The sequence below is a fragment of the Vombatus ursinus genome, unplaced genomic scaffold (genome assembly GCF_900497805.2).
Source record: "Vombatus ursinus unplaced genomic scaffold, bare-nosed wombat genome assembly UNPS02010788.1, whole genome shotgun sequence".
Lineage (NCBI taxonomy): Eukaryota > Metazoa > Chordata > Mammalia > Diprotodontia > Vombatidae > Vombatus > Vombatus ursinus.
In genome coordinates, this window is record NW_020950566.1 from 4,788,390 (window position 1) to 4,815,091 (window position 26,702).

Here is a 26,702-nt window from a genome sequence, read left to right on the forward strand (position 1 = left end):
GGTCCTGTACTACGTGAGGCATTTACCTTTTCAGCTTCATCTCTTACCATATCTCCACCAAATACCCTATGTTTCTGTTTAGTTGGGCTACTCATTGTCCTCTAAAAATACTCTTTGGGAACCATCCCTAGTTGTCCTGATCTGTATCTTGCCACTGGACCCAGATGGCTCTGGAGGAGAAAGTGAGTCCCTCTCTCACTTAAATACAATTCACTTGCAAGTCATGGCATCACCATCCTGATATCACAGTCACAACAACAACAATAATAAGTACACTTTATTCCCCTACTTCTTATCATTACTTAGACTATTTCTGTAACTAAAGTGCCTTTCCACCTTTCTGGATCTGCAGAATTTCTACTCACACTTTAAAACCCAATTCAGATGCAGCCTCCTTCAGGATATCTTCCCCATCTCCCAGTTAGTTCTGACCTCTCTTCTCTCCTGCCTCCATCAACTTGGACCACACATAGAACCTTGCTTGAACCTCTACAACACTTTTGTCATGTGTGATTTCTAGGTTATTTAAATATGGGTATTAGGCACATAGTATCCTATACACTCTAGGTGGTTAATAAATGTACATTGAGTTAAATTTAGTTTTTTTTTTGTAAAAGGAAAAAACAAAGAGGGAAGGGTAGAAGTATAGAAAATTGTGAAAATAAGACGATCACCTTCATTATCATGGGGGGGGTGAGTTAATATTCGTCTCATTTATTCAAGCTCTCCTCAATTCCCTAGCACACTTTTCAAAAGAATCTATTCCAAACTTCTATTCTCCACCTACTTTATCCTTAGCAGACATCTTCAAAAAGATGTGAGTGCCCCATGACCCTCCCTTTCCACCCCTATGTATCATCTGTATAATCATCTCACCCATCACTCGGGAATCAAAAGAAGTCACAGCCTTCCAAAGCTAACCTCTCTGCCTTTGCCCATGATATCTTCATCTCCCATCTCTTCTGGTAATTTGTTCATTCAATTATCTGTTCTCCTTCTGGCATCTTCCATTTTCCTTTTTCTCTATTAGCTCTTTGCTCAACATCTAAAAATATACTGCAATCGTGTGTGTGTGTGTATATATATATATATATTTATATACACACACACACATATATATACTGTGTGTGTGTGTATATATATATGTCACTGATGATATGTAAGAAATATTATGTCACTGGTGCTTTTAACTACTTGCCTCCACCCTTTCTTTGTCAAATGTCCTGAACAAGGAATCTCTAACAATTGCTTTCATTTCCTTATTGCTCATTCTTTTGTTAAACATTATTTTTAAATTAAAGTTTTATTTTTAATTAACAGAAATCTATTTTCTCTGCCTCAGTGCAACTAGGTGGTGCAGTAGGTAGTGTGGCAGGACTGGAATCAGAAAGACTTATTTTCCTGAGTTCAAATCTAGCCTCAGACACTTACTAGCTGTGTGACCCCAGGCAAGTCACTTAACCTTGTATGCCTCAGTTTCCTTATCTGTAAAATGAGCTGAAGAAGGAAATGGCAAACCATTCCAGAATCTTTACCGAGAAAACCACAAATAGTTTCACAAAGAGTTGGATAGGATTGGAACAACTGAACAACAAAATTTTCTCTCCTTCCCACTCATACCCTGTTGGGGGAATAAAATCAAAATATGAAAAAAAAAATCCCTGCAACAAATATGCATGGTCAAGCAAAACATACTAAGAAAAAAAAAACAACAACAAAAGAATTGTTTCAGTTTGAGCCTGAAGTCATCATTCCTCTCAGTCAGGAAGTAGAAAGCATGTTTCATCATTACTCTTCTGATCAAGAATAATCATTGTGTTGATCATAGTTCTTACAGTTTTCAAAGCTGTTTGTCTTTTCAGTATTGTTATTGTATAATTTATTCTTACTTCTGCTAATTCACTTTTCATTAGTTTATAAAAGACCATGAATGTGGTGTTGTCTTTTTTTATAAACTTTTTTTGGGGGAAAACTTGGCCAGGGTTACACAGCTAGTAAGCATCTGAGGCTAGATTTGAACTCGGGTCCTCCTGACTCCAGGGCCAGTGTTCTATCCACTGTGCCACCTAGCTGCCCCTGTTTTTTTTTTTATATAATATCAATGCTATAATATAAATTACTCTTCTAGTTCTGCCCATTTCATACTGGATCAGTTCATACATGTCTTTTCATGCCTCCTTGATATCATCTGTGTCTTCATTTCTTTCAGTACAATAGTGTTCCATCATAGTTTTACACGTATAATATGTCTTTGGGATACAGACCAAGCAGTGGTATCACTGGGTCAAAAGACATGCACTGTTAAGCAACATTTTGTGTATTATTCCAAATTGCTTTCCAAAAATAGTTGTACCTATTCACAAGTATATCAATAATGCATCAATATGCCTGTTTTCCCACAGGCCCTTCAACGTTTGTCATTTTTCTTTTTTGTCATCTCTGTCAGTCTGATAAATGTGAAGTGGAACCTCAGAATTGCTTTATTTGCATTTCTCTAATTGTTTGTGATTTGGAGCATTTTTTTATATGTCCATAGATGGCTTTAGTTTCTTCTCTTCACAGCTGCCTATTCATAGACCATCAATCAATTGGGAAATAGCTCTTATTTCCTTAAATTTGCATCAGTTTCTCATATATCTTGGAAATTAGACAATTATTTGAAAATTTTGCTGCAAAGATTTTTCCCAATTGTTTCCCTTTTAATTTTAGATTAATTGGATTTGTTTATGCCAAAGCCATTTAGTTTTACATGATCAATTAATCTATTTTATCTTCTGTGATCCTTTCAGTTCCTTGGTTGATCATGAATCCCACCCTTGCCGTATTTATTTATTTTTTTTAAAAGATGAGTCTTTTTATATCTAAGTCACCTATCCATTTGGAGCTTATCTCAGTATCTGGTGTGAGGTGTTAATTTGAATCTAATTTCTTCTATACTACAGTCCAAATTTCCTGGGAATTTTTATCAAGTAATGAGTCCTAATCCCAGTAGTAGAATTCTTTGTGTTTATCAAACACAAAATTACTTGATTCATTTGCTTTTGGCTATTGACTGTTCCACTGATCAACCTAGTTAAAGATGATTCTTTTTTTAGCCTCTTTGCTAATATATTATTTTAAAATCTGGCATCAAGTGCATTAAGGCCACTGATCTGTAGTGTCACATTTCTGTCTTGAATCTCCATGTTTAGAACTAAGTTATTTAGTCTCCTGATTATTTTTAATGCTTTTTCAATGCCCTATTTTAATACAATTTTATTTTACTGTGATCTGTAAATGATGTGTATAATTTTTCTGTTTTTCTGCATTATTGAGGTTTTTATACTCTGAGACATGATCAGTTTTTGTAAAGGTGGCATGCACAGCTGAAAAACGTGTATTCTTTCTATTCCCATTCAACAATTATTAGAGATCTATCATATCTAATTTTTCTATCTATCTATTCAAATATGGAAGGAATATGAGGAACAATCATAACTTAAACTTCACTTTCATCTAAACTGATCCGAGGAAGATAAAACACACACATGCCACTCAAGTGATTTTCCTAAAACTTAGATCCAATCATGTCACCCCACTACTCAGTAAATTCCAGTGGCTTCCTATTGCCTCCAGGAGCAAATACAAAATGCTCTGTTTGGCATTCAAAGCCCTTCATAACCTAGACCCCTCCTACCTTTACAGTCTTTTTACATCTTACTCCTTAGCACTCTTTGATCCAGTGATGCTGGCCTCCTTGCTGCTCCATAAACAAGACAATTAATCTCTTGGCTACAGACGTTTTCTCTGGCTGATCCCGGCACCTGGAATGTTCTCCCTTCCTCACTGTAGCTGCTGACTTCCCTGGATTCCTTTAAGTCCCAACTAAAATCCCACCTTCTACAGGAAGCTTTCCCCAGCCCTTCTTAAATCCAGTGCCTTCACTCTGGTAGTTATTTCCTATTTATCCTGAGTGTAGCTCTCTTGTATATATTTGTGTGTTTTATTCCCCAATTAGATTGTAAGCTCCTTGAGGGTAGGGGCTGTTTTTTGCCTATTTTTGTATTGCCAATATTTAGCACATTGCCTGGCACATAGTAGGCATTTAATAAATGTGGATTGATTGATGGATATACACTCATAAAGAGTTTAGTGTTAGAATACATTCAACTCCACAGAGATAGAGATAAAAACAAGAAGAGGAGAAAGGGAAATATCAGAGTAAGAGTAGAGTCGGGGACAGATTAGTCATACACAAAACATATCATAAAGTTAAAGAGAGAGTGGAAAGGAGAAAGTTTAAAAAAAGTGTAAGAACCTGTAATAATGAGGGAGTGAGCAATGCAGAGAAGAAAAAGTATAAGAATGGAATAAAAGGAAAAAACACAATTAAGCACATGTAGGATGAGCTTACCCATAAAATGGAAAGGTTAGCAGAATTGATTAAAAAGCAAAGTCAACAAAGGTGGTGACTTTCCCCAGTTCTCTTCCAAGTCCTATTTTTTTTTCTTCCCACTGTTTTCACCCCTGAATACATCTATTCCAGTAATGCCACTTCCTAAATATGGTCTTTTCCAGCCTTTGTGCTAGACCCTTCATAGCTTTGCCTTTCTAGACCCAGCTCTAACTAACATAGTGAAGAAGCCTGTTGCAGTGGAAAGGGCAGTGAACTTGGGCTTGGACTAGAGTCCCTTGTTGTTGTTGTTTCAGTTGTGTCTGACTTTTTGTGACCCCTTTTGGGATTTTCCTGGCAAAGATACTGGAGTGGTTTGCCATTTTCTTCACCAGATCATTTTACAGATGAGGAAACTGAGGCAAGCAAGGTTAAGTGACTTACCCAGGGTCATGAAGCTACTAAGTCTGAGGCCACATTTGAACTCAGGCCTTCCTGACTCCAAGCCGTGCACTCTATCCACTGCACCACCTAGCTACTCCTAAAGCCCCTTACAGTTCTAAATCTGTGATCCTTTGATTTCAGTGATAACTGTCATCATCATCCTATTTGGGAGTGATCTCTCTCCCAGGTATCTTGCATAGTACTTTGCATCTCTCTCTCTTTCTCTCTGTCTGTCTTAACGTTGGACCTTTCCTTATTATTATTTATGTAATTATCTTAACTCCTATACTTTAAGTTCAGTGAAAGTAAGGAATATGACATTCACCTTGGTATGACATATACAACTTTTAACGAAAGTAGTAGGTGCTCAATAAAGGTATGTTGAATGAATTATTCTACCTGGAATTGTATTGTGATAGCCCTTAAGTGCATGACTAAGGAATTTGTATTTTCTGTGGCAGGGAAGGAGAGAGGGGAGAATTAAAGTTTTGTTTTGTTTTAAACAAAGGACTAATATGATCAAAGAAGTATTTTCAAAAGATTTAGAGACTGAGGGCTGAGGTGTTAGCTATGAGACAAATGTAGGAATCCAGCAAATGATATTTGAACTAGAGTGCTTGCAGTCAGAGTGGAAAAAGAGGGATAGATGTGAGATGTTACAAAGAATGAATCTGCATGACTGGTGATTGGTAGAGCCTGGAAGTCAAGACAGTATAGCCTGTCCTCAATAAGCTCCATTAGAACTTCACAAGGAGGGGCAGCTAGATGGTGCAGTGGATAGAGCACCAGCCTTGAAGTCAGGAGGACCTGGGTTCAAATCTGGCCTCAGACCAAACACTTAACACGTACTAGCTGTGTGAGCTTGGGCAAATCACTTAACCCTGATTGCCTCAACCAAAAAAAAAAAGAGAACTTTACAAAGAGAATGCACTGAACCTTATAAACTTACACTACGGACATTTTGATTTCTGAGGTAAATGTGTGTCTTTCTGAATATACTGGGAGAATCAATAGAGAAATGAGAAAACCTAGATATATACTACTCCTTCTCCTATGAGCCTTGCAAGTGTTTGCATCTGTCCATATATAGGGAATAGAGAATGACTCTTTTGCTCAATTATCTCCCTTTTTATTTTCACTTCTTTAATATCTTAATTGAATGCTTTTGATGTTGTGAAAAGAAAAAAGCAATGAAGGCAAGAATGAAGAAGTGTTCAAGGTTTCAAAATTGAGTAACTGAAAGAAAGGTGATATTAATCAAAAGAGGAAATTAGGGTGGAAAGATAGCTTGGAGAGAAATGATCAATTTTAGACATGTTGAGTTGAATGTTAAAGTGATGATGCTGTTTAGAAGACAGTTTGACAAGCAAGACTGGTGTTTGGGAGAGGGGTTAGTACCAAAGATACACACAACATTGATGTCAAATTATAGAAGTGACAACTGAAACTAAATGAAAAAAAAAAGCAAAAGATCAAGGGGAAAACCTTGGGAAACATTGAGTGAGTGGGTAGGCAGGGGGAAGGGAAACTTCCAATGAAGGAAGAATAATTCAGGATATAGAAGAAAAACCAGGATTGTGTAAGCATCATGGAAGGCGCAAAAGAAAATATCAAGATAGGGGTGGTAAAGTATCAAATGATGCAAAGGTCCAAGGGGATAAAAACTGGGAGTGTGGAGGGGCACGGTGCAGATTCGTCAATAATATGGTTGCTTTCCAAAGAACAGCTTCAACAGAACGTTTGAGACAAGAAGTTTATAAGAGGTTACAGAATGTGTGGGTGGTGAGGAACAGAGTTTGGAGATACAGGTTAGGAACTTAAAATTTTACATAATGTATTTATATAGTACTTTAAGGTTCGCAAAGAAGCAAAGAAACAATCTGAAATAGTTCAGGTTTAAAACAACAATAACAAAACTGTCCCTGAGACAAATGAAATAGTTATCAAGATACAATATCACTTAACATTAAGAAATTACCCTTCAATTCACCTCTTTTCAAAGATCCTAACCATTATTGTCTGCTCAAATCAAAACTCCACATATATTGTCAAATCACTCACAAATAACTTAAGAAATAAATGAATATATAAAGTGGCCTTCAGCCCTCTGGTCCTTTTGCTTTGTCAGTCATGGTGGCAGAGATATTGAAAGGGGTCAAAGGACTCCTTGGGCCCAAGAACTACACAAAGAAACTATGAAACTACTAAAAAAACTATGAAAGTTAACTTCATTGTGCACTATAGAAGAGATCGTATAAAATCATAACAACACAAGTACTTGGCAGAGCAGAGGAGTGATAGGGAAAGTGTGTCTATGATAGCATTTCTTTTCCCTTGCTAATTTGCTCTACAGAGGCTGGGAGTCAGCAGGATTCTGTTGTGAAACCAAGATATGTGATTTTTTAATCAATCAACAAGGATTTAAGTTGTCTATTATATGCCACTAGGTGCTGGAATTCTGGCAATGTATTTATTATAAACAAATTTCATTATATCAAAATAATTTGGAAGGCCCAAAGACTTTGCTATAAAGGAAATGCTGAATTTTATTAAACACTGCAACGGGTAACAAATACACAGAGTAACATCACGTTTTCCCAAGAATTTTAGAGCTATGCATGCTTTCGATACGGTCCTTTTCCAGTTGGAGAGATCAAATTAGTTCTAGAACAGAGTTTTCCAGCTACCTCCTAGGTCAACTTTTACTTCCAAAAGTCCTTTCTTCTTAAAACCTAGGAGTCCCCTCCCTTCCACCACAATTCTCCCTGGTTCTCAGTTCCTATCAATCTGATATAAAAATATTTTACCATTGCTCAATAGAATTTGGTTTGGAAAAACAGTATTCTAGAGAATTTTTCCAATCTGCAAGTCTAGTGGACTGGCATCTAGTGATGTCATATCGCTAAAAATTTTATTTTAGAGCTCACTTAAAGAGCTACATTTATGAATACTTTTTCAATTTTTTTGCATTTTTACTTATTATATACTTTAACAATCATAATCCAGACCAAATATTTTCTATCAAAACTCTTCCATAAACTCTTTTACTCAAACAATCAATATTTCTGAGAAATAAAAGAGAACTCAGATATGTATTAAATTTCAAAGACATTTATTTTCATGGCAAAGTACAACCTCATTGTCATCTTTACATGCTCCACTTATGCAAATTGTCTCTTCAAACAAGATGCTCAACAACAAATGGTATTTAGGTTTAAAAAAAAAAAGCTTTTTCTATCTTGAACAAATTCAAATTATCAACTAAAAAGTTTTAAAATCAGTACTTTTGTTGGTTTTTGAGAGAACAGATATGTGGTGGTGTTCATGCCTATAGTTTAGAAGAGAAAGCTAATAATCAATAAACTGCTGTTCCCTTCCCCTTATAACGTATTTGAACTCAGGAATAAAGGAACTAGATTTAATTTTTAAAAAAAGTTTCACTGATGGATATGGTTTTAAAAATTCTAACATGAGAGGCATCATTTCCCTTAACAATAATGACATATCTAACTAACCTAAAATATGTCTAGAAAAAAATTGATTGAAATGAAATAATACTAAATACTAAAGTGAACACAGAAATTCTGAAAATTAAAATGAGTGATGTAAAAGTTGAATCCAGGCCATCTAAGTATGTAAATAAGAAACAGGTCTATTAAACAAATCATTCTTTCTTCATTCATTTTGCATTTAATTTATTTCTCCATATTTATCTTTGGCTTTCCATCCAAGCAACCTTAGGTGCTAATCTTTTTGATGACAAATGTACTCCCACAAGAGGTCCAAGAAATCTTCCACCACAGGATAAAAATGTAAAGAAAGTTACACCTCTCAACCAGTTGGCAACCAATTACACACACTCCATCAAAATAAGCCTGATAAAAGCCTCCTTTTAAAATTAATGCACAGCATTAAGAGAAGGAAAAAGTGTGTTGATAGGAATTAAAATAGAATGCCCCATCATAGCAAGCACTGAGAAGGAAAGGGAGATGGAAAGCCACAAAATAAGAACTTCATTTTCTTGGATGGTTGAAATTGTGCATCTTAGAATGCCCTCTTTACTGCATCTTTACTGTATTGTGGCTAATTAATAAAATCTAAACATTAATAGTTGCATTATAAATTATACTGAGCAAAGAATTGGCCATAATGAAACATTCCAGGGTCAGGCATAATGGAGGAAAGGAAAGAGTAGGGACTAGAAGCCATGAGACATGAATTCCAGTATGGCTCTGCCACTAAACAGTTGCTTGACTTTGAGAAATCCCCTGACCTTCCTCTGGCTCTGTCTCCTTACCTACACCACAATAGGGGATGCTTATACTGAGAATATAAAGTTTTAAAAGGAAAATAAAATGTCATTATCTAAAAGTTTCATAGATAGGTTCAGATAAAGCAATCTAAAACCAACTCTGCTGACTTGAAAAAAATATAAAAATATGGTTGCAAACAGGAAAAATTTTCTGGCTAAAAATTCCACTGAAAGAATCTATGCTCATAAACTTAGAGAAATGAATTCCTAAGATATGAAGCAAAAATAAACAATAAATAATGAAGAACCTGTTTATCTTCACTTTTATATACACACAGGAAGAAATATGTGGTTAAAAAATTAAATTCTTTTTCAATTAGTGGAATCTCATGTACCAAAGAATTATTATGAAAAATAGAATTACATTTTCATAAATATTATTCATTTCACTCAAAAATATGTCATTGTGCATTATACCAGTACATTGGGAAGCATGGTTATGGCACAAAAGTTTGGGACTCTTTGGCTAGTTTTGTTGTCGATAGCTATAATTACATGGTTATTCCCAATCACTGCTTAATGGTGCTTTGAGTTGTGCATATAATGCCTTCTTCTTTAATACGCTTCAATATTGGTCCATAGATCTCCTTTGTAAAGGGCCCAATCAAGCCTTTTGCCTTAATTTCATCTGAAAGAAAAAAAATAAATGTTTAATTAATATTTTGGGGAACAAAGGGAAGAACCTATATAAAGAAAGCACTCTTCTGCTAAAATTCAAAGTTGATGAACTATTGAATGCCTGATAATTAAAGAGTTGTTTCGGTATTGCCCAGTAAATTCCACAGTGGCAAACTAAATACTGGGACTTTCAGGTGACTGATTTGAGGCAATAGGAACTTTGGCTAGACCTATCCATGTGACTGGTCAGAGCAGTCGTAGGTTAAACAGTCAGCAACTGACAGGATAACTCACTCTCTCATCAATCAAAATTGCTCCTTAAGATGATCCATACAGAAAAGGGAACAAGGGAGGGAAGGAAACAAGCATTTTTATTAAGCACCTACTATGTGTTAGGCCCTGTGCTAATGACATAGTCAGTCTGGTTATTTTGGCCCCTTTGAGAATGCCCTTCAGTGACTCCATACATCATTAAATGATCATCTACTGAGATAGCTGGGAGGAAAAATAATCAATTTTACTTTATTTTAGTTAAGCTTAATAAACACTTCTTTGGTGATGCTATTCCTGATTACTTCTTTACCAAATTCAATAAGCAGTCACCTACACAATTAGCATGACCCTGTAAAGTACTTGCTGATACTTGCTTCCCTCTAGAGTTTGACATTTGAAGACCTTATGGGGAGATGAGGAACATATCCTCAATTTCTTAGGTATCCATCTAGAGAATTTACATAGTATATGGTGTAGTGGGATGAATGCAGAACATAGAATCAGAAAACCTGTGTTCTGTTCTGATATTACCTAGTTATATATCAACAGGCAAATAACTCAAACTTTTGAAAGCTCAGTTTTCTTATCTATAAAAAAAACCCAAATAAACAATAAACTACCTAAGCTACAGGTAGGTCATAAAGAAAATATTTTGTAAATGTTAAAGCATTATATAAGTCAGTTATTGTTTTATAGTAGATATTCGATTCATGATTGCTTAACTAATTGAATGATCTTGTATGGGGTAGGGTGAAAAGGGAATGAAATCTTTTGGCTTTTAAAAATATTTTTATTGATATCTTTTGTTTTTACACCACCTACCATATTCTCTCCTCTCCCCTCTAAAATCAAAACAAATGAAAATATGCATTATAACAAAGAATAAAAGGGAGGGGAACAGTTCAGCAAAACTAACCAATATGATGAAAGGAAAGGAAATATTAATGTCTACTGCTACGGTTTTTTAATCACTAACACTGAGTTGATAAAGCAGGTAATTACTACAAAAATTATCTAACAGTGTATAATTCTTGGTTCCTCTGAAACTCCTCAATGATTTGAATGTGTAACTTTGGTGTTTTACTTGGTAAATAATGGACAGGAGCCCAGCAAATGAGTAGCAGAAGGTAATTGAAAAAAAGAAAAGAAAAAGAAAAGAGGTATGTCACATCTGATTCAAGCATACAATGAATACTGCTTACCATTCAGGATCATCTTAGAGGCCATGGCTGCTGGCAAACCGACAGTCTTGGCCATGGCTGAAAATCCATCGACCTCACCATATACCACAAGATCAACAGTTTTGTGTTCTAAATGACCAGAAGGATGCCGTATTCCAAAACTGTCTCTCATTACAATCATATCTCTTTCTCCAGGACCTTAAAAGCAAAAGAAAACCCCATTTAAATCTTCTATATCTTTCATTTCACAACTTAACTTTGGCATTTTTCTAAAGGGTTCAGTGGACAATTTGTCTTTTGCCCCTTTGGCTTTCCTTCTCTTCTTACCTCAACAAATATTATAAAATTATAAAAATATAAATTATAAATTATTAAATTATAAAAGTATTGCTCTTTTAGCCCATTAAGGAAGTGAAAACTCTCTGAACTGAAAACTCATCTTCCACCCATTTGATTTTATCCAGAGGAGACAATCAATTCAATGTCAGAACAGCATGGCCACAGATTCAAATAGGCATTCGTCACATATCCTTTTGAGAGTCTCCCTAACATGTGTGTTCAATTCATGATCTTCTCAGTTTTAAGTTCTTATCCCCAACCACAAAATTACTTGTATTTACTTTATATTTGCTTCATATTTATGTATCTGTGTACATATTGTATTTCTCTCTACCTCATTAGTATTTAAGCTTAAGGATATGGAATGTTTCATTTTTAATTTTTCACTCTCAGCACTTAGCATAATGGCTGACATTTAACAGGAGTCTAATAAATACTTGTCATTGCTGAATGAATGGAAATTTCAGTCAGTGAAACTCTTTTAAGAAAGTCTTACCCAAGGCAATAATCTCCCCTACAATACCTCTGACAAATACCCATCCATCCCCACTATTGTCCTATATAAATATATGTATATATATATATATATATCCTCTGCCCTTTGTGGCTAAACTCTCTGAAAAGGCTTTCTACAAAGAGGTACAGTTATCAGTTCCATATCCCAACTTTCCCCATCGCAGTTTTGATATATCACAGGTCAGTATAAGAAATTAAAAATGGGAATTTTGGGGGACTTTTGCCAACATGCAAAGGCCAGCAGATGACACAGAGCCTATGAGCAAATACTTAACCCAAATTTTAAAATAAGGTACTGTAAACACCACATAAAAGAAAAAAATATCAGATTTCTTGTTTGGTAGAAAAGGAAGGCCAAAGAATTTTACGTGGATTTTTCAGTTCTTAGAGGCACTGCACCCTCAACCCTCATGATGTCGAAGGAAAGGATAACTGTATTTCTCCTTTCTCTCTTCTTACTAACTTCTTAACCCCTTACAGTCCAACATCCAATCTCAACATTCCACTGAAACTGCTTTCTCCAAAATTATCAATGTTCTCTTAACTGTCAAATTCAATGGCCTTTTCTCAGTTCTCATTCTTCTTGACCTCTCTGTAGCCTTTGACACTGTTGATCATCCTTTCTTCTCTATTGGTTTTCAGAACAGTGCTTTCTCCTGGTTCTTCTCCTATGAACCAGATTGCTCCTTCTCAGTCTCCTTTGCTGGGTCTTCATCCAAATAACACCTGTCTAACCATAAGTATCCCACAGGGCTCTGTCCTGAGTCCTCTTCTCTTTTCCCTCTATACTTCTTCACTTGGTGATCTCATCAGCTCCCATGGATTTCTTTATCATTTCTATGCTGATAATTCTCAAATCTACTAATTCTGTCCCAATCTCTCTGCTGACCTCCAGTCTCACGTCTCCAACTGTCTTTCAGACATCTTGAACTAGATGTCCAGTAAACTTCTTAAACTCAACATGTCCAAAAGTGAACTCATTATCTTTCCCCCTAAACCTTCCTCCTCCTCCTCCTCCTCCTCCTCCTCCTCCTCCTAACTTTCTTATAACTGTCAAGGGCAATACCATCCTCCCAGTCCCTCAGGCTCACAACCTAGATGCTATCCTCAACTCTTCACTATCTTTCACCCCATCCCCATATCCAATCTTTTACCACGACCTGTTGATTTCACCTTTGCAACATCTCTTGAATATGCCCCCTTCTCTTTTCTGATACTGCCACCACCCTGATGCAGGCCCTCATCACCCATGCTTGGGACTACTGAAATAACCTGCTTGCTAGTGGGTCTGCCTTCCTCAAGTGTCCTCACCTGCAATTCATCCTCCATTTACCTGCTAAAGTGATTTTCCTAAAGTACTGTTCCAACCATGTCATTCCCTTACTGCATAAATTTTAGTGGCTCCCTACTGCCTCTAGGAAAAAAAATTCAAAATCCTGTATTTGGCATTCAAAGCCCTTCTTCACCTAGGTCCTCCCCTCCACTTTCCAGGCTTCTTACACCTTACTCTCCACCACATACACTTCAATCCAGTGACAATGGCTCCCTTGCTATTCCACAAACAATAAACTCCATCTCTCGCCTCTGGGCATTTTCTCTGGCTGTCCCCCATGCCTGGAATGTTCTCTTTCCTCATCTCTGCTTCCCGATTTCCCAGGCTTCCTTCAAATCTCATCTAAAATCCCATCTTCTACAGGAAGTCTTTCCCAATCCCTCTTAATTTTCATGCCTTTCCCTTCTTAATTATTTCCTGTTTATCCTATAAATAGCTTCTTTGTACTTATTTGTTTGCTTCCCTCATTAGATTGTGAGCTCCTTGAGGGCAAGGGACTGTCTTTTGCCTCTTTTTTCATCCCTAAAACTTAGCACAATGCCTGGCAGGTAGCAGGTGTTTAATAAATGTTTATTGATTGACTACTAGGCCCTACATTTACAAATATTTAGGAAACATGATATTTCATACCATAGGAAAGTTTCATCTCTAAATGTTTAGAGAAGGCATCCAGGAGGGACCCTGCTTTAGGGACCTTTTCATCTCCAAGTAAACCAAACCTGTGCAAAAACAAAGAACGCTGCTTTAGTTCGTTTCCTAAAGTAGATCATCTAGTAAGATGCCTCCAATAACAATAGCAACAGATACTTAAATAGTTCTTTGAGAGGCAACATCATTTGGTGGACAGAACCAGTCTTGGAGTCAGTAATACCTGGGTTTAAGTGTCTCCCATGACATATAGTGGGATGCTAAATGGCATGGTGGATAGAGTGCCCAGTCTGGAGTCAGGAAAACTTGAGTTCATCTTTGACCTCAAACACTTGCTAGCTATGTGACCCTGGACAAGTCACTTGACCCTGTTTGCCTCAGTTTCCTCATCTATAAAATGAGCTGGAGAAGGAAATGGAAAACCATTCCAGTACCTTTGCCAAGAAAATCGCAGATAGGGTCACAAAGAGTCAGATATGACTGAAAATGACTAAACAACAAATGATGCATAGTGGTTGTGTGACCCTGGGCAAGTCACTTAACCTCGTGGCGTTCCAGGGAACTCTCTGAGACCATAACTTTTAGTATGGTTGCCAATCTTCATTTGGTAGAGGGAATTCCCCCACCAATTAAATCATAGGTTTGGATTGAAGAAATAGAATGCTTTAAGGTTTACAAAGTGATTTACATAAATTATTTCCTTTGAACTTTACAATGACCCTATGAAGAAGATGTTATTACCTCATTTTATCAATAAGGAATCTGAAGCAAAAAAAAACGTCAAGTAAAATGATTTCCTGAAGGTCACAAGCTAGTAAATGTCAGAAGCTGGATGCAATCCCATGTCTTTCTGATTTCCAAGTGTAGTGCTTTATCCACAATGTCATATCACCTCTCAATTCCACCCAAACTACAGATCGTCAGATTAGATTAGTTGATTTTTATGTTGAGTGGTAAAAGTCAGAGGATGACACTGCTTTAAAAAACCCTTTGCCAGAATGGAGAAATAATTTTCTTTAAAACAGAATTTGCCTACTCGGTACCTCCTTGAATACAAGTAAGGAATGCTAAGTGTGCATTGTTTGGGGATTTGTAGAATCATAGGATTTAGGGCTGGAAGAAAACTTTGATGTAATTGAATCCAATATCCACTTACGGACATCTTAAGAATTTAGATGGCTCATGTTAAACACAGCTGCTAAGTTGTGCTGTCCCAGATTTTTAACTAAGATATATGCCAATAAACTCTAAAGAGAGTCAATACAGAGAAGCTGGCACAGGGCCTTGAACATAATCTGCCACCAACAAATATTTAAGGAAATAAATCGAACTGAAAATGAATTCAGCTGGCATTGTTCAGGAACTACGTAGGAAAGGGATTCTGATAACCCAAATGGCATTATAATACATGAATTTCTCTTCTTTTGCTTTTTGCTCCAAATTTATCATGAGACAAAACCTGGTGGACCAAGGGAAACATCCTAACGTGGAACAGCAAATCCAAAGGGAAAATAAATGTCTCAAATTCTACGCTAACTTTTTTTTTTAATGGAACATGCTAAAGAATGCCAGCATCAGGAGAGAGCATAGAAAGCTGCCTACCATTCCACTGCCTCCAGTTGCGTGTCATCCCCATCCAGTTTCTTGTAGATGGCTTCCTTCAGCACATCATAAGGGGAAGAAGGTGAAATCCCAACTAATTCACAGAACAGCTTTTTCTGATCACAAAAATAAGCGTATAAATCCTAAGTTAATGTTTAAGTTTAGAAAAGTGCAATGAATAATGATTCCAAGCACTTCTGTCACACTTGAAAAAGTCTTAAGTATTTATATATGAAAAACATGCAATTCTTAAAATCTGTATGAAGTATAAAATGATTAGTGTTTCTTTTGTTTTTAAAAAAGTAACTTATGAAGGAAAAACACCATGAACTATACTGTCAAGATGTATTTCAACAACAAAATAATGAACTATAACATTAAACCATATATTACAGAAGAATTTAATTAGTATATTACTGTATAATCATGTATTTTATATAGCACTTTACCATTAATAAAACATGTTACATACAATAAATATGTTATTTATTCTTCACCATACTCCTTTGAAGTAGGTAGGGTAATTGTTATTATCTCCCTTATCCAGATGATGAAGCAGAGATCCTGAAAATTTAGATGATTTACCCAGGGTCACATGGCTAAAAAGGGACAGCATCAGAACTAGAACCCAGGTCTTCTGGTTCCAAAGCTATAGCTCTTTCACCTCAAATATTTTCCCACTTCCACAAAATCCTTCCCAGACTACCTCCATTTTGAGCAGAGACAGTAGCTGCTATAGTGGCCAGCAGCAAAGGCCAGCCTTGTTGAAAATGCCCAGTCTTGTTGAAAAGGTAGGAATATATGAGCAAAACAAACTTTCTGCTCATGAAAGTGGTATTAAAAGGGGGACACAGAAAAGAAAAGAAAAGAATTATAATCTAAAGGATACCTTAAATTGCCTCTTAGACAACTTGAGGAATGACTGAATAAATTGTGACATATAAATGTAATGGAATATTATTGTGCCATCAGAAATTATGATAGACAATTTCAGAGAATCTCTTGTAGAACTGACCTAGACTAAAGTGAACAGAACCAGAAGAACAATTTGTAAAAGGACAACAACATTGTAAAATAAAAATAACTTTGGAAGACTTAAGAACTCCATGGCTAATATGGAAATACGTTTTGCATGACTTCATATGTTTAATGGATATTATATTGCTTGCTTTCTCAATGGGTAGGAGAGGGTCTGGAGGGAGGGAGAGAATTTGGAATTGGAAAAAATTAAAAGAATTTTTAAAAAAAGACTTAACTCTGAATAATGCAATGACCAAAAGGATCTATGATAAAGCATGTTACCCTTCTCTAGACATAAAGGTGATAAACTCAAGTTGCAGAAAGAGACATATTTTTGGACGTGGCCACTCTATGAATTCATTTTACTTAGTGTACATATTTGTTACTAAGTGTTTTTTTCTTTTAACTTCTTTTCTCTTGGTTTTAAGTGAGGGAAGGGGAACTGGAAAGGGGAAGATAGGCAATAATCATGACCAAAAAGGTATACGGCAATACTTTTTTTTTTTTAATGCTCAGAATAGAACAGAAAGAAATTCCGAAGGAAGCACAGATAAGTGAGAGTTTTGAAAGTAAGGAGTAGAATTTATTATATTATTTTTCAAAATCTAGCAGTACGAGCATGGTTTCATTTAGAATTCTCTTTTATGTTCTGTACATATAGAAACGTTCTTCCTTTGATGTTTAAGTTCAAAATTTTTTTTAAATTAATAAGAAAAAATAGAAATAACCCTGTTGATTAAATTTAGAATAAAGGTTATAAAACGTTGTTCACGGTAAGCAAAACCAAGAAAACAATATACACAATAACTACAGACTGCCCATAAAAAATTAAAAAAGCAAAAGTGAATGCTTAATATAATGACTAACATTGGCCCAGCTGTGAAAATGCACCTCTCTCCCCTCTCTGCAGAGCTGGGAGAGTAAAGGTATTTTTATACACTGCATATGGACACAAACAATGTATTAGTTCATTTTGCTGAATTACTTTTTCTTCCCCCTTTTCAAATTGTTTTTTACAAGCGATGGCTTAGCTAACTTGTTCAGTAGAGAGAGAGATATTTGGAAATGAAGGTGATATCATGAAAAATTGTAAAAGATTAAAAAGAACAAGTAATGTTCGTAGCTCTTCAACCACTTACCAAACTTAACAGCTAAGAAGCTGTTCCCCTAGGCTGCAACTGCCTATGAACTGAAAGTTGCTTATTTGCCCCACAAAAACTCACACATACACACACACACACACACACACACACACACACACACACAGAAGACAGCTATGGAAAAGTGAAGAGAGGAATTTGGTGAAAAGGCACCAGAAATCCAATAGCTTGCTTTGAAATTAATCAGGCATTGAGTGAGTCACTTACCTTCTCTAGGACTCAGTTTCCTTATCTAGAAAATTACGGCCTAGATGATATCTTAATATTTTTCCAGTTGTCATATTCTACAGCTATATAATAACAAATAACAAAAACTGCTTTATATAATTCTTTTCTGTCTGATGTTTAAATTTTAAAGAATAAAATCCAGTGAGTAGGGAGAACTATTTTAAAAAATGAATGTTATGCAAATCAAAGGCATTACTTTTTGAAAGAAAAGAAGGAAAAAGAAAACCTAGACATGAAAGGATTGCAAACACAACAAAAACTGAATCTCAGAGGAACTGGCTACGTCATTTGAGACTACAACCAGACTAGGTTATAAAAGTTTCACTTTGGGAATTTAATAGGCCACAATAAGAGAAATGGTGACCTTGGGACATACTACTGTCCATTTTTCAGGAAGCATGTTTCATCAAATGCTTTCTTATGCTGTGTCCATGGGCCCAACCAATTTGATGGGAAAATGGAAAAGGGAGTCAAGGAGAAAGAAAATGCTTCCTAAACCCCTGGTCTCACTTTAATCCCCAAAATATACATCATTTCTGCAGACCAAGATCGTGAAACTGAACTCCAATGTCATTGGTTCCATGATCACCCAATAACTGTGTAAAGGATTTAGCTTTGCAAATATATCACTGAAGCTCCTAGAAAAGATTTGCTTCCAGTTATATGAGGTTCCATGCATCTCTTCCAGAAAGACATAAGAACTGAGAGGTGGTTACCATAGGAACCATGTTAGGAGCAACGTGACACATTAGAATTTACAAACTAGGACTAACGAGCATCTTCCCATGATGTCAAAGGAGTTAGAAAATCTGCTATCCACACTAAGTATTCAAGGTTAGTTTTGCACTTTTTTCTAAAATTTTTTGGAAGCATTGTCCACCCCCAAACCCCAATTTGACTTCAGTTTTGATTTCACCATCAACACAAAGGAAAGACAAAAATTTGTTGACCATAAGAAGTGTGACCTGCCAGTTGTAGACTTGTTATTGTTGTTGTGTTTGTCCTTCATTCTCAAGAGGGCCATGACATCAGGGAGATGATGACATGACTTGCAATTGACTTTGATTTGAGGAGGGAGGGCTGTGCAAGGTCACCAGCCTCACTTTCTCCTCCAAGCCATCTAGGTCCAGTGGCTAGATATTCATCAGGACGATTGGAGATGGCCAAGGATGCAGTGGGAGACCCTGGCCCTTTAAAGCTAAGGTCTTTTCAGGTTTTCACTGTGAGTGAGGTAATGCCCATTTAGCCAATAGGCTTCTTTAAGAAGTGAGTCAAGACATAGCCCCTTTAATTAAAAAAAAAAAAAATCAAACTGGGAGGGGACTCAGGGTTGCTGGCCAAAAGATAAGCAGTTATTATTTCCATTCACTCTGAGCAAGGAAGGCCCAAAAAATAATCATGAAGTGGTGCTTGGGCAGGAACCTATTGTTGTCCAGTCTATGAGTCCCAGAGTAAATTGGGTTTAAGGCTTGGTCTTTGAGAAAGAAATCTAGCCAGTAAACCTACACACAACTTGTCAGATACTTACCCAGGTGATAGGAGAGGCCTCAGGACTAAGGAGAGGGTGTACATCTCTATTCATTAGGCCCAGTTTTACAAATCCATCCAAAGCTTTGGCAAATCCCTAAAACAAAAGAGAGTGAGTAAAGAATGATATGCTTCTCCTTTCAAAGAAAAGGAAAGCATTATTTAAAGAGATTGCCATCATTCCCACTAAACTTGACAAATGTAAAAAATCGACACTCCATCTCCTGAATGAATCTCAGTGTCCGGTCTCCAACCTCCTTGTACATGCACAAGTCTCCCATTTCAAGAATGTACTCTCTCCCATTCCCAGTTTCTTAGAATGTTTATTTTCATTCATCAATAAGAACAAGCATCTCTTATGTGCAAGACCTTGACACAGGTGGGCGCTGGATATACAGAGACAAAACAAAAGTGTAGTCCCTGACCTCAAGAAGCTTACTTTCTACTTGGGGCAGGAGTTGGGGGTGGGTGGGGCAGAGAAGTAACATTTACACAGGTAAGTACAAACATAATTGGAGGAGAGAGACAGAACTAATATAGAGCAAAACCAGGAAAGGCTGCCCATGCAGGACAGTTGGGTAGTGGAAAGAACCACAATGCCTGGGGGTACCCTATACCTCTGAGTGCTCCTCTGGTCAATTCAATGACCTTGTGGTGGAAAGAGCCACTGCCACTGAGGGTGTCTTCCCCTCTCTTTCTTTCCCCCTTTTGCCTCAGCAGCTTTGAGATAGGATTCAAAAACTCCATTCCTTCTGATGAAATGAAAGGCCACCAGACCTTGCCATCTGCCCTGCCTGTCTGCCCTGGTGTCCCCATGCAGTGGCATATTAACTAGCTAAGGACCCAATCTGGGCCTTGCCACTCACATGCACCCTTAGGACCTCCAGCCCTTTCCATCTGCCTGCAGCTGAACTTTCTTCTATGTGTTGTCTCTACCAATTCGAATATAAGCTCCTTGAGGGCAGGGATTGTCCCAATTTTTCTGTTTAAATCTACTTGGTACATAGTAAATGCTTAATAATTTTTCCCCACTTATTAATAGGTCAGAGAACCTAAACTGAAACCCAGAAAGCTAGGAATTTTAAGTAGTAGTAAGGAAGGAGTAAATTCCAGGCATATAGAACAGTATAGACAGAGATAGGAGATGTAATGCCAGGTTTGAGAAATAGCACTCAAGTCAGTTTGGTAGGTATACAAAATGAATGAAAGGGGCCGCTAAATGACACCCCAGATAGAGCAATGGGCTTGCAGTCAGGAAGACGAGTTCAAATGCAGCCTTGGAAACTAGCTGTGTGACTCAGGGGGCAAGTCACTTACCTTCTGTTTGCTTTAGTTTCCTCAACTATAAAATGGGGATAATAACAGCACCTATCTCACAGGGTGGTTGTTATCCATTTGGCACATAGAAGGTACCATCTAAATGCTTGTTCCTTTCCTTTTGCCCCTTAAAATAAATCTGGAAATGCAGACTGGAGCAAGATTGTGAAGCGTTCCAAGCTCATGTGTCACCTCATCTGAGAGGTGTTCCCTGATTACTTCTTTCCTTCCTGAAATTATCTTGTATTTGTGTTTGCTAGGAGTTCTTAACCAATATCTGTGAACTTTAAAAAATATATATATTTTGTAACTGTATTTCAATGTAATTGGTTTCCATCGTAACTCTATGAATTTTATTTTATGTGTTTAAAAACGTTATTCTTAGAAGGGGTCTGTGAGCTGATGGCCAAAGGGGTCCGTGAAAGAGAAAAGGCTTAAGAACCCCAGGTATGCACCTTGTCTCCCCTTCCCTCTGCCCAGTGAAAGATTAAGTTCTTTGAGATCTTGGCTATTTAATGTTTATCTTTGCTAACATTGTTCCTTGTGTTGTTTTGTTTATAGTAGGTGCTTAACAGAATGTCTTCCAAATTGAACCAGTTTGAAAACAGTCACTTTTGTTACCTCAGAGTTGGTATTTATGAAGCCAGATCCTAACCCAGCCCGCATGAAAGAAAGACCATGTTCTTGTATTACAGATAAAATGTTGATTTTTGTAAGAGGTCTCAAGGAGGCTGTCCTTGTTTTTTTGTCTCTGAGCATGGTGGCAGGGAAGATACAGGGAGGGAGAAAGAGGGGTAGGAATGGATCATTTGCACAGAAGTGAAATTATCCAGTCTGTGTTACACACTGAAAGATGGATAGTAGGGGTAAAAAAACTGTAGCCTGGTATTAATATGCTTGGAAAATGAAATAAATGACATGCATGGGATAAACGACAGAATGTGAAGCATATAACCCTGACAGAGAGGTGAGGCACACAAATCACAGGAGACATGCGTTTTTGGAGAGGGCCACCACAGGAATGCATTTTGTTGAGCTATGAATATTTTTACAAGGGCTTTTTTTTTTCTTTTTTTTTCCAATGGAGGAAGTAGAAGGGAAAGAAAATAAATATTTATTAACTAAAAAATAGAAAAAATAAAAGACATCATCAAGGAGATTGTGACCAAAAAAAGGAAGCAGGTTAGTCAGCAAATGAGAGTAGGGATAGCAAATGGATACCTAAGTGTTGCATTCTTATCCATTAAATATTAAAATACAATGCAATGAAATTCACAAACATTTAGTAATCTCTTAATGTGTGCAAAGCACTATGCTTGTTGTTGGGAATACAGAATTAAAAACTTATCAGACTATGCCTTCAAGGGATTTACATTTCTACTAGAACCAAAGAAAGGCCTCTAGCATACTCTGTGGATATTCTATGCAGGATTAGTAGAAAGACTTGAACAGGAACTACGAAGAGATGAGGAAATGTCAAAGAGATGCAGCCTATACTTATGCTTTGTGTGCTCATCACAAGAAGATCAAAGATTCAAAGTATATTGAGGGACAAGTTCCATGCTATCCCTTCAGAAAAATAACATTCAAAGGGACAGTCAACTTTGCTTCATCTACAAATGGTGAGAAGCATCAGCCAAAAAACCCTAAATCAATGAGTAACTTACTCAGCTGGTTGAGAGCTATACAACACTAAGAATGCTGGCAGACAGTTTCTTTACCACTTATAAATGTCAATTTTTCCCCAAGTAAAAAGTTTTTATATTTTAATAACCCTTAAAAAGAGTTTGTTGTCGTGTGTGAATCTTTGTGACCTCGTTTGGGTGTTTGTAGCAAAGATGCTAGAGTGGTCTGCCATTTCCTTTTCCAGTTTATTTTACAGATAAGGAAGCTGAGTGAAACATGGTTAAGTGACTTGTCGAGGGTCACACAGCTAGTGCCTGAGATCAGATTTGAACTCAAAAAGAGAAGGTCTTCCTGATTTCAGGCCTGGCATCTATTCAATGAATTACCTAGCTGGCCTTTTAAAAGGGTTATTGCAACCAAACTTTAGGATTCTCCTATTAAAGAAAAAAGGTGGTAGAGTGGATGCAGTGCCAAGCCTGGAGTCAGGAAGACTTATCTTAAGGAACTCCCACATAAGGAAACTCCTTCTACCAAAGTAGATTGGCACCTTCCTAATGTCTTATTTTTTTAGAGTGGTTTGGAGAACTAAGAGTTTAAGACTTGGCCAAGGTTACAGCCAGTATATGCCTGAGGACTTGGACCCAGGACTTCCTGGCTTCCAGGCTGACACTCAACCCACTACATTGTATGTAGATAAAATACATGAATTCATCACCAGCAGTAAAATGTATACAGTCTGCAACAGGTAGACATCTTTGATGACTAAATCATCATGCTTACCTTATATCGCAGAGTCCCTCGCAACAAAGTATGAGCAGACTGAATATCATATATCTCAGCATATTTTGTACTATCTCTATTGGGGTAACCTTCCAAATTTAATCCTGGGAAATAATCCTTGGCGGTAACATAATCAAGAAAAGATGCCCCCCCAGCTTCAATCACCTGATGAAAATTTAAAAAAAAGAACAATCAGAAAAAACAACATTTATAAACTTACCAAATTTCACAAGCTATACTGGTGTCACTTTTTTTTTTTTTTTTTTTGTTAGGCAATTGGGGTTAAGTGACTTGTGGTGACCAGTGTTTGGTCTGAGGCCGGATTTGAACTCAGGTCCTCCTGACTTCAGGGCCAGTGCTCTATCCACTGCGCCACCTAGCTGCCCCTTGTCACATTGTTTATTAATCAAAACACATTACTTGTAACAGGTTTTAAGTTTTACAAAGCGCTCACAACAACCCTGAGATCTAGATATTGCAATAATGGTCTCCATTTTATAAATGAAGAAACAAAGGCTAGCAGATGTTAAAAGATTTGCCAAAGGTCATACAACTAACAAGTGTCCGAACTAGAATTCGAACTCAGGATTCTCCAGGCTCCAATTAAAAGCTTTTTCCATTATAACACACTACTTCTTTTACCAGGGTGCTGCCATCACTTCTCCCTTCTCTTAGGAACATAGATAGTAGTCATTCTAAAACCCACTGGATAGTTGGGTTTTACAACTAAATTATGATAGGACCATAAATCGAGGACTCGAAGGGACATTAAGTGGTCCTCACTTTCTAGATGAGGAAAATAAAGTCCAGATAACATGCCCCAAACCACTGAGATAGTAAACGGTGGAAATGGAATTAGGACTCCAGTCTCCTATTTCCAAATCCAGTGCTCTTTCCATTGAAATTAATTGTTACTTTAATTTTAAACAATAACTAAAGCAATTGATTGTAATTCATTTCCAAAGTAATTGATTGTGAACAATTTTCAACCACAAAACCAATTAATATTTCAAATAAAATTAATTAAATTATAGGCAGATTTCAATGTACAGAGTTTGTCAGTCACTCCCTCTGGGATCCTTTCCATTCTCTTTGTTTATCTAGCCACTTGTATGTGCCTATACTATTGTCTCCTTGTATAATCATAGTCAATGTGTATGTTGAATTTCTAATTCTGCTTTTTTCACTTCATATTATTTCATATCTTTCCATTAGATTATAAATTCCTTCAGGGTATGGATTGTTTTTATCATTATAACCCTAGCATTTATGCTTTATAAACATATAAACATATATAAACATATATGCCTTATAAACATTACATGTTTAATTAACTTGTTGATTTTTATATATATATCTCACATTTGTCCTTCTTAACTACCATTCTAGTAGTTCATGATATAGACATGATCACCAAGCATTTAGTCATTTCCCCAATTGTCAGACATTTAAATTGTCCCCTACATTTTCAAAATGCCAGAATCAATCATCAGCCCTGACAAATATTTAATGAAAACCTACTACATGCAAGGCAGTTCCATATGCATGAGTATCTTCTCCACCCCCAACAAAACTGTAAAATCCTGGAAAATGGAAACAAAGTCATACACTTCTGTATCCTCCACTCTCTCACCCCCAGTACAGAACAGAGTAGGCACTCTATGCTCCAGAGATACTGTCCCTTGGATGGAACATTCCATCTCTGCCAGCTAGGCCTTTTCACTGGTTGTCTCCCATGCCTGGAATGTTCTTTCTCCTTCTCTCTACCTCTTGGCTTCTGTGCCTTCCTTTAAGTCTTAGTTCAAATCCTACCTTCTGCAAGTCACCTTTTCCATTCCCCCCTCAATGCTAGTGTCTTTGCTCTGAGATTGCCATCCGTTTACCCTTAATATATGTTACAGATACAAAGTTGTTTGAAGGTCGTCTTCCCCGTTAGGGTATAGGCTGTTGCTGCCTTTATATTCCCAGTACTTAGTACAGTGTCCTGCTACATAGTAAGTGCTTAACAAATGTCTTTTGACTTGATCCAAGTTAACTAAATTGCTTAGTTTAATTTATATGAATACAAGCCCAATAACAAGTATATAGCCAAAATTCAGAGAGGATCATAACCAAATACTTGTTGGCTACTAGGTGATGACATGTTTTGTTTTTTTCCAGCCAGAGCACTCAAGAAGACTTTCTACCAAGGTTCAGTGGGATCTTCCACTAAAATGGTGGGTTAGTGCAGGGAATATCTATAAGGACTCAACCATGGATCCTTTAAGTATTCAAATGCAAATGTTCTTTAAGGCTTAAGAGGTAAAAAGGGAGGAGGGTAGTACACGAGATAAAACAGTGTGCCATAATTTAATCTTTACTTCCTCTGAATGCACCACTCTATCAGCATAATGGGATGTTGCTCCCAGGTTGCTATAGTATACTAATCCTTTGAATATTCCTCAGTATTCATGACTAAGGATCCTCCCTAACTGCCTTAATATGATGAATGACAAAACTTCCATTGAAAAATCTGGGGGTTGAAACCAATAGGTAGGCTAATACAACTCAATCAATCGATATGTTGACTTCTTTAACAGTATTGATTCACCTCTCCATTGAGCAGATATTTAGCAGGTTGCAATATGTTCATTAAGACACCAACTGGGCTCCAGCTGAATTTGTATCTCAAAGGATTGTCGGAATGCTCTGGGGCTGGCAAGCCACCACAAAAGGAGACAAATGATTCAATCTGTAAGTGAATTTGCATAAGTCATATTATCAGCAGGTTAAGGAAAACGATTCTAATTATAACAAAACGAAATGAACTGTTGAGCTTTCTTCTTATGCTCCCTTCTGCAATCAGAAATACCTACCTTGGGTGAATTCACACTCAATTTGACTTGTCACTGTTATGGATAAAAGAAGGGCATTTTATAAGGGCAGATAGGACTTGAGAACAGAGAATAATTATTTTGACAATCAAGTTCTTACTGAATTTTGAATCCAACTTAGAAAATTCTACAATGCATCTCATCTTTACAAATACATCATAATCTTGAGAACTGATTAGTCATCTTTAAATACAGCAATTGCCTGACAGCTCTGATCAGAAGTAATATAATTAGTACTAGTCGAGAAGAAACAGGAAGGCACTTGACAGACCAAGAGATTAGTGACATTCATCAACATTCGTTTTTTTCTTATATAGATCAAACATTGGCCCACTTCTCTCTAAACACATGTCAGAATTATTTCACTGCACTGAAATATTGTTGGAATGTATATTTCTTTATAAATGGCTCAATGCCTGGGATTTGGTCATCTTGGGATCCTAGGAGAATAGGCTGCAAGCTGGAAGGGAATTTAGAAACTAATCTATCCATTTTATAGATGAAGAAACTAACCAGAAAAGTCATACAAGGCA

At 36.8% G+C, this 26,702-nt stretch overlaps 1 protein-coding gene across 2 annotated transcripts in view; it reads right to left on the reverse strand.

Moving 5' to 3' along the window:
- Window positions 1–7,907: 7,907 nt before the first annotated feature.
- AASS (aminoadipate-semialdehyde synthase) overlaps window positions 7,908–26,702 on the reverse strand; it is a 74,450-nt gene continuing 55,655 nt past the window's right edge. For both annotated transcript variants that reach the window (XM_027855177.1, XM_027855179.1), the window contains exons 18-24: window positions 25,887–26,027; window positions 23,297–23,461; window positions 19,575–19,670; window positions 15,639–15,754; window positions 14,019–14,107; window positions 11,222–11,398; window positions 7,908–9,756 (exon numbers count right to left, since the gene is read on the reverse strand). In XM_027855177.1, coding sequence (XP_027710978.1) covers window positions 9,638–9,756; window positions 11,222–11,398; window positions 14,019–14,107; window positions 15,639–15,754; window positions 19,575–19,670; window positions 23,297–23,461; window positions 25,887–26,027 — 903 coding nt within the window. In that variant the 3' untranslated portion in view covers window positions 7,908–9,637. The remainder of the gene's footprint in view (window positions 9,757–11,221; window positions 11,399–14,018; window positions 14,108–15,638; window positions 15,755–19,574; window positions 19,671–23,296; window positions 23,462–25,886; window positions 26,028–26,702) is intronic.